Raw genomic sequence first — 9,419 nt, 5'->3', positions numbered from 1 at the left:
AATTTGTGAGGGAGAACTCTTCACCACTTCCTTTTTTAAATTTAAGAGTCATTACTCTCTCTGGCAAGCCTCCTGAATTTCTAGCTAAATTTCAATCTAATGGTTTCATCTTTCACACTTCTGCTAAGATTATCTAGCATGGCTCTGAGTCAATGTATTATGTCTTATATCCTATATTCATAAAACAATGTATGACCACTGCTGAAATAAAAATGCAAAATCAAAGCTCTATCACTGAATTCATCCTCCTGGGCTTTTCTAACTATCCTGAGCTTCAAAAACAGCTCTTTGGGTTTTTCTTGGTTATTTACTTGGTGACACTGATGGGAAATACTGTCATTATAGCTGTTATCTCCCTGGAAAAAAGCCTCCACATCCCCTTGTACTTATTTCTCTTGAATTTGTCTGTGTTAGAAGTAGGTTTTAGTGCAACTACTACACCTAAAATGCTGGTGGTTCTCTCTACTGAAAGAACAACAATTACTTTTGCAGGCTGCTTTGCACAGATGTATTTCCTTCTTCTTTTTGGTGGGACTGAATGTTTTCTCCTGGGGGCAATGGCTTATGATCGATATGCTGCAATCTGTCATCCATTAAATTATCCAGTGATTATGAATAAAAGTGTTTTTGTGAGATTGGTAACGCTGTCTTGGTTTACTTGGATCATGGTAGCTACTGTGCAAACCACATGGGTATTTAGTTTTCCCTTTTGTGCCTCCAATGAAATTAACCATCTCTTTTGTGAGACACCCCCAGTGCTAGAGCTTGTGTGTGCAGATATCTTTTTGTTTGAAATTTATGCATTCACAGGCACCATATTAATTATCTTGCTTCCTTTCTTGTTGATAATCTTGTCTTACATTCGAATCCTCTTTGCCATCCTGAAGATGCCATCAACCACTGGGAGGCAAAAGGCCTTTTCAACCTGTGCCTCTCATCTTACTTCTGTGACACTCTTCTATGGCACAGCCATTATGACTTACTTACAACCCAAATCTGGCTATTCTCCATTAACAAAGAAACTGATGTCATTGGCTTACTCACTTCTTACACCTCTGCTGAATCCACTGATCTACAGCTTGCGAAATAGTGAGATAAAAAGAGCTGTGATGAAATTATGGCAAAGAAGAGTAGATTTGCATGCATTCTAACTATGCCAGAAGCATGTGCTATTTAGTCATTGCCTGACTGAATTGTTTAAATGTATAGTGATAAAGACATTTTTATTTCATGATATGAGTACATTTCATTCAGTTCTCTAAGTGTGAAAATGTACCAAGGATTATTTTGCTGTTTTAATAGTGTATTTTATTCACATTTTAGAGATACATATGTTTTGGGGGCAATACCTACAACAATTTATTTATGCCCTTATAATGTTACTATATAGCTGTATTGAATCACTTCCATTAAGATTGAACTTTTAATTACATAGTTCTATATGTTCATATATATGGAACTGCTTTATTTCCCTATGATAAATTCTTCAAAATGGGTCTGAAGAAAACATACATTGAAATAATTTTGGTAGGATGCAAAATAAAATATTTTATAAATTTTATTTTAATAATCATTGTAGTTACTTTTTAAAATAATTCCAATTCTGAGTTTGACAACACTCCAATGTAGAAATATGGTAGAATTTAAAGAGATCAAGAAACAAATGAAATCTGGGGCCAGGGAGATAATACAGCAGTGGGGCATTTGTCTTGCATGCTGCCAACCCAGAATGGACCTGAGTTTGATTCCTGGCATATCATATGGTCCCCCGAGCCTGCCAGTAGCGATTTCTGAGCACATAGCTAAGAGTAACCCCTGAATACTGCCAGGTGTGCCCCCCTCAAAATAAACCAAGCAAATATAAAAAGAAATGAAATCTTATTCTTTGGAAGGGAAATTTGTTCTATGGAGTAATAAACCAAGTGGAACTGTTTTGGAAAATCAAAGATGTATATTTATTATTTGTTGTATTTCTTAAATGTTTATCCAATCTGGTTAACTGAAAAATTTATATTTTCCCTAATATTTAAATTAATACATAGTATATATGCATATATATGTGTAGTAAACTTTTTATTTACTGAAAACTTGTTTTAACACATGTTTTTTAATTTAGTCTCCACATGCTTGAGCATTTTTTGTGTATTGTCATTTTTGTGTGGCTGCTTTTTATCTAAGAACCACCAAGGGTGAGATTAGATGCTTGATATAATGTATGGAGTTCTTCCAAGTGCGCTTGAAAAGTATGATTGTTCATTTATTTTTGAATGGAAATTCTATTTAATTCATGTGATCAATTACTTCATTTAAGAATGGAAATTGTTTCTTTGTATAATTTTTTGTCAGGATAATCTATCTATTGATGCCGTAGAGAATACTGTAATCTGTTAATAATATTGAATATTGTTATGTATTCTTGCTAATGTATTCTTTTTGTTATTGTTTATGTACTGTTAAATTTGTTAAAGTATTCTTATTGTTAATATATCATTGTTTACATATTCTTATTGTTAATGTATTCTTTTAGGTCTGTTAATATTTTATTTGAGTACATAAATATTTATTGCAGTTCTAACTTCCTGATAGATGTCCATTGATCATTATTATATAGTAATATTCTTGGTCTTCTACTATTGTTTTTAGGAGAAAGTTAGTTTATTACATATAAGTATAGAAATAATTTCATTCTTCAGTATTCAATTTGTCTATTTATTTAATTTTGGCTATACACTAGGGTCTTCATGGATCGATCTGGCTCTGCATTCAAAGATAACTCCTAGTGGGCTCAGGGGACCATATAGAGTGCCAGGTATAGAATTTGGGCTGGCTGTTTATAAGGCAAGTGCTTTCCACTCTTTACTATCTCTCTGTCCCCAAGTGTTATTCACTTTTAATATCATATTCTAGCCTTTTCTCACATGCAAAAATAAAACCAGATAAGTAGATAATGTCGTACATAAATTATTTCAAAATAATTTAAAGATTATGGAACTAATCCTAAACCATTAAGTATATAGAAAAACACAAAATGAAATACTCAAGAATCTCAGTATGGTAGATGTATTTGATAACTTACCTCCACTGACAAGAAAAAAAATGAAAAATAAGAAAATTGGGTTTACATCAAATTTGAAGCTTTTTAACAGCAGGACAGTCACTAAAAATTCAGAAAAGTCAACCTATCAGGGGCTAGAGTAACAGTACAACAGGTGGGGCATTGGCCTTGCATGCTGCACACCTGGGTTCAATTCCAGCATCTCTGATCTTATCAGGAGTAATTCCTGAATGCAGAGCAGGAGTAAACCTTGTGTACTGCCAGATGTGTCCCAAAATGAAACAAAAAATAAAAGTTAACTTATCATCTGGGTGAAGATATTTTCATACTGTTATTCAAACAAACGTTAATATAAAAAATAAAAAGAATTCACACAGCCCAACAACAAAAAAGCAAGCATTGGTGCTGAAGTAATAGCACAGCAGGTGGGAAGGACATTTGCCTTGCATGGCTGTCAATCCAGTTAGATCCCCAGCATCCCATGTGGTCCCTAGAGACTGTCAAGAGTAATTTCTGAACACAGAGCCAGGAGTAACCCCTGAGTGCTTCTGGGTGTAATCCAAAAATAAACAAAAACAAACAAAAGTTAATAGAAGCAAGCAATAATGATAAAAATGCATTGATTAACAAATCATTGATAAACAATGATTTACAATGATAAACAATGCATAATCTAATAATAAACAAATGTAAGCTGTGTGAGATATGTATCTGTTTTCTGGTTGTGGTTTGTTTATTTATTTATTTTTGGGCCACATCTGGTATTGTTCAGGACTTACTACTACTATCTCTGTGTTCAGGGATCACTCCTGGTGAAATTTGGGGGACTTCTGAGGCTGACACCTGGTCAGCTGTAGGCAAGACAAGTACCATGCCCTCTGTGTTATCTTTGTATTTTTAAAAATGCAAATAGTTATATTTTTTGTTTATTTTGTGTTTTGGTTACACCCGAAGATCTCAAAGGTTACTCCTGGCTCTGTGCTTAGAAATTACTCCTGGCAGACTTGGGGACGATATGGGATGCAGGAGATTGAATCAGGATTGTCTGAGTGCAAGAGAAATGTCCTACTCATTGTGAATTGCTCTGGTCCATCTAGTTGTATTTTAAGGGAATCTATTTCTTACTTTCTCTATTCCTTCAGTTTTTATGGAGGAATAAGAAACTAATGGGAACAGATGTCTAATCTATTAATTGGTTTCTATATTTAATGGGACAGACTGCTATGGGAGGATTTTGAGCAAAGGCATAAGATTAAAAGGAGGAAATCAGGGGTCGGCGTGGTGGCACTAGAGGTAAGGTGTCTGCCTTGCTGCGCTAGCCTAGAATGGACTGCGGTTTGATACCCTGGCGTCCCATATGGTCCCCAAGCCAAGAGCGACTTCTGAGCGCATAGCCAGGAGTAACCCCTGAGCATTACCGGATGTGGCCCAAAAACCAAAAAGAAAAAAAAACAAGAAAAAAGAAAAAAAAAGAAAAAGAAAAAGAAATAAAAAAACCGGAGGAGATCAGAAATTATAGCAACTATTCCAATGAGAGACAAAAATATATATGTCAAGGGTGTAAGACAGGGATAAAAGAAATATAAAATATTCATATAGAATATTTTGGACTGAACTAATAATCAAAGGGCTGAAGAACATGCTTTGCATGAGGTAGCCCTTGATTTGATCCTGGTCACCATGTGGCTCTGGGATACTACTTTAGAGTACCTTCAAACATTGTTATAGTGTGTACAGGCACTCAGGTTCTTGTCATCAAGTAGTCAAGATGAAGGCAAGGGGCTGAAGACTGAGTGAACAAATCAATAAAACGTTTTTATTTATTTATTTATTTATTTATTTATTATTTATGGCATTTAGGCTATACTTGATGGTGCTCAGGTCTTCTGGCTCTGCACACAAGAATTAGGTAAGGGAATGGAAAGGAAAGAAATGCAGGAAAGCTCCTAGATTATGAGAAAAAGTTTTCTTCTAAAAATTTTTTAGAGAAAGGAAGACACAGCTCTCTCTTTACACTCATTTTAATGATAATGATAGGGGATGGGTGACCATTTCATTGTCTTCCAAGAATGTGGATCATTTCCAGACCAATTTCCAGACCAATTCAAGTCTGCACATTCATCTCTTCACTACATTGGAGTTTAGGGCTTGCTTCTGACTCTGTGCTGAGTTCTCACCTGATGGTCCTTGGGGGCTATATGTGGTGCCAGGTTTGATGGTGTCAGCCCTGTGTAATGCAAGCTCGGTAACCCCTGTATTGTCTCTTTGGTCTCAGATTATGTGGGTGGTAGAGCATCAAGTTAATTATAAAAATGGCTCAATTTATGAGGATCAAAAGGACCAGTCCATGGTGAGAAGCTTGCCACAAAGAGTAGCGAGTGCAGTTGGAATAGAGAAGGGTCTACTGTGACAATCTTAGTTGGAACTGATCCCTCTAGACAAGGACAGGGTGCTGGACTAGACAGCATTCTCACCAACTCACTGCTGTGGGATTTATCAGCAGTGAGCTGGTGGGAATGCTATCTAGTCCAGCCTATATGAAAAACAATATGGAAATTCCATATAAAACTGAAAATTGAGCTCCCTTATGATCCAGTTATACCACTCCTAGTGATATACCCAAGGAACACAAAAAACACAATTCAATAATTCCTTCCTCACACCTATATTTATTGCAGCAGTATTTACAATGGCAGTCTGGAAACCAAGATGCCCTTCAACAGATGAATGGTTAAAGAAACTGTAGTACAGATATAAAATGGAATATTATGCAGCTGTCAGAACAGATGAAATCACAAAAATTTCCTATACATGGATGGACATGGAAACTATTATGCTGAGTGAAATAAGTTAGAGGGAGAGAGATAGTATCACTCATCTATGGGTTTTAATAAAAATAAAAGATATTATTATAATAATGCCCAGAGACAATAGAGATGAGGGCTTGAAAGGACTGGCTCATGATATGAAGCTCACTACAAAGAGTGGTGAGTGCAGTTAGAGAAATAACTACACTGACAATTACCATAACCATGTTAATGAAGGAGTAAATTAGAATGCCTTTTTTGACTACGGGTGAGGGAGAGGAGGGAAATGGGGAACATTAGTGATGGGAATGTTGTACAGGTGAAGGGGGGTGTTCTTTATATGACTAAACACAGCTACAATCATGTCTATAATCAAGGTGCTTAAATAAAGATATTATTTTTAAAAAGTTAAAAAAATAACTAGGGAACTAGTTATAACTTAAAGAAGATAAATCGACATGCCTGGCACCTCTTCATTAACAATAGTGCAAAACACAATGCCAAAAAAGAAGAGAGTGTCCTAGAGAGAGAAGTAAAATGCCTGCCCTAGAGGTAGGCAGGGAAAGATGTGGGGAGGGAAACTGGGGACATTGGTAGTAGGCAATATGCTCTATACTGCAAATCAAAGTGTCTAAAAGGGAAATAAAGGCAAACAGAGAGAAAGAGAGAGAAGATAATTTTATGCTTTGGAGACAGGAAGGGGAGAGTGCATCGAGGAGAGTGAGCGGGAAACTGGGGACATTGGAAGTAGGAAATATGCTGTGTACGGCAAATCAAAGTATCTAAAAGGAAAAAAAAGAAAAACGGAAGAGAAAGACAGAGAGAGAGGAGAGAGAGAGAAAGAGAGAGGGAGGGAGAGAGAGCAAGAGAGAGAAAGGGAGGGAGAGAGAGGGAGGGAGAGAGAGAGGGAGGGAGAGAGAGGGAGAGAGAGGGAGAGAGAGAGAGGGAGGGAGAGAGAGAGGGAGAGAGAGAGAGAGGAGAAAATGATATACTCTAGAGATAGGAAGGGGAGAGTGCATCGGGGAGGGTGAGAGGGAAACTGGGGACATTGGTGGCAGGAAATGTTTATGGGTGAAGGTTGTTGTACGTTGTATGGTTGTATGACTGTAATTCAATCACAAACAACTTTAGCTGCAAAAAGCCCACAAACAAACAAACAAACCAAAAAACCAAGACAACTCTGTATTACTAAAAACCTTGGAACCATGGTGTTTAAATAAAAAAGAAAAAAAGGCTCAATCTACTTCCCTTATTTGGTTTCCCATCATTGCACAAATTGCTTTCTATGTATTATTCCTTTACGTCTAGTTCACCTGCCTAGTTACACTCTTTCCTATGTATTCTTTTTCTCTTCACAGTCTGTTAAAGTTGTAATGTTATTACAGTCTATTATTATTTATCATACCAATTTTATTGTCTTTGTTTCAATTTCCTTTAGGAGTTGTAATGTAGAAATTGATTCTCCTATGTAAAAAAGGATCTGGTCCCTAATGGAACAAAGACTAGAGTTTCAGATTTATACTCTTGAGTTTTCTCACCCAAGGGACAAAATTTAGGTCACTTTATCACAGAAAGTACCAGAGAGTGTTTATTAAGTGATTTCAAACACCCAGCGATGGACTTTCTGCATATATGATTCAAAACCATATAATATCCCAGAGCAGTTTCATAGAGTCACTGAGTTGTGTTTCTGAGGAGGTGATTTTTTGGCTAGAGATAAAGCTGAGAAAATAGCGACATTTAAAGAAACAAAGTCAATAGGTAAGAAAGTGAAGATTCTGCTGCTGCTGTTAGTGGTTTCACTTAAGTTCTCATTGATAATTGTAGATAATGTTGGAGTGGAATGCCAATCTCCAGGATATACTAGAGTATTTATATTAATAAACTTTACAATGAACCCAGTTGAGTCAATAGACTGCATTTGATATTAGTCAATTTTTAAAAATCTTTTCAGAGAATTCTTTAGGCAATTATTAAAGTTAAAACTATTTTTTGCATAGATTAGTAATAAAACCCCAGATATAAGCATTTGGGAGGAAACTAAATGACTAATGCTTACTCCTCATTTCTTTGACTGGAAGATTCAACTACAAAAAGACAGTGACATTGACTGAATATTTTATACTTGTAAGTTACTCAAGACAACATTAGAATCATTGTGATACAGAATATAGTGAAAAGGTGTGTTACCTGTGGTTACATGGTGTCTTTACTTATTTTGTTCCATGATATGTGTTTAATCAACTCTTTAAATATTTTTCATTGTGTTGATATAATAATCTAAATTTAGAGTTTTAAAGCCTACCTACTTTAATATGCTTATAATTGATTATATGTATTTATTCAAATATTTGTTCCTACTGTCAGTTTTTACTAATTTACAAACTCCTTAACTACCAAAAGCATTATGGTTAATATAATATTTGATTTTAATAAATGACTATGATTACAATTATAACTAAGACACGTTGCTATCTACTCCTAAATTAGGTTAATATTCTAATAATCTTAACTCCACAAATAATATATCTTACTATTTCTTTATCTAACTGGCTCGTTATTTTTTGGGGTTTGGGAGATTTGGGGTAATAATAGCCCAAATGAGGGCAGAGACTTAGAAGATGGCTCAAAGGGCTAGAACTCATGTTATGTATTTTTGAGATCCCTAGTACTGTTGCTGGTGACTCCAGCAACACTAGCCCCCAGAAGAACCACATGCAGATGTTTATTTAGCAGGTGCATCTCGGGGAAAAATCAATACAGCTATATCAACTCACATAATTTTTGGTTCTCTTAAGAAAAGCTCATATATTGGGGTTGGCAAGATAGCACAGCGGTAGGGCATTTGCCTTGCAAATGACTGGCCTGGGACAGATTCTGTTCAATCCCTGGCATCCCATATGGTCCCCCGAGTCTGCCAGGAGCTATTTCTGAGTGCAGAGCCAGGAATAACCCCTGAATACCACCCAGGTGTAGCCCCAAAACAAAACAAAAAAAGGCTCATATAAAATCAATGTTTTGATTATTTGCATCTTTTCTGAGTTCCATTTAGGTATTTTAATCAACAAATATTTATAATTAACATATATTACTAATTTTAATTATTAGAATTTTACCATTCAAATTAAATCTTTATTCTTGCTACCTTTAAGCCCTAAGTAATTTGGTAAACTTACATTTTATAGTTTTATAAAATTGAAAAAAGTGTACAATGTCTGTAAAAACTCAGAATGTATTTACAAATATTTCTATCTACTATCAGTCTAGGTTTAACTTTTATAATGTTAAATTGCAATAAAATTTTGATTATGTTTTATACTTTTTAGACTAGATTTGTAAGTCAGAATTCTTCACTTCTCATTTATCATTTGAAAATTTATTTATATGCTTAATTGGTATTCTCAAAATATCGCCATTTTATTTATTTCAGTATGCAATATTCTTTACCATGTTAGCTAGGATTTATTGGGGGTGAATATAGATGTGGACTCTAAATTATTGCTTTTTATGCTAATTGTATTAAATTCATAAAATAGTGTTTATTTTCAACCACTGCA

The 9,419-nt window shown here is 35.2% G+C and overlaps 1 protein-coding gene across 1 annotated transcript; it reads left to right on the top strand.

Annotated features, from left to right (window-relative positions):
• Positions 1-212: 212 nt before the first annotated feature.
• On the top strand, positions 213-1,151 carry LOC126018985 (olfactory receptor 10A3-like). The gene has a single exon (XM_049781104.1). The coding sequence runs from the start codon at positions 213-215 to the stop codon at positions 1,149-1,151; it is 939 nt and encodes a 312-aa protein (XP_049637061.1).
• Positions 1,152-9,419: the final 8,268 nt, after the last annotated feature.

Source organism: Suncus etruscus, chromosome 9 (assembly GCF_024139225.1).
Source record: "Suncus etruscus isolate mSunEtr1 chromosome 9, mSunEtr1.pri.cur, whole genome shotgun sequence".
NCBI classification, from domain to species: Eukaryota; Metazoa; Chordata; class Mammalia; order Eulipotyphla; family Soricidae; genus Suncus; species Suncus etruscus.
The sequence above is the reverse complement of the archived record's forward strand: the minus strand, read 5'-3'. Positions and strand labels throughout refer to the sequence as shown.

What these genes read in the sequence shown, in the direction of transcription:
- LOC126018985 (XM_049781104.1), top strand. Translation starts at nt 213, where the DNA reads ATGCAAAATCAAAGCTCTATCACTGAATTCATCCTCCTGGGCTTTTCT.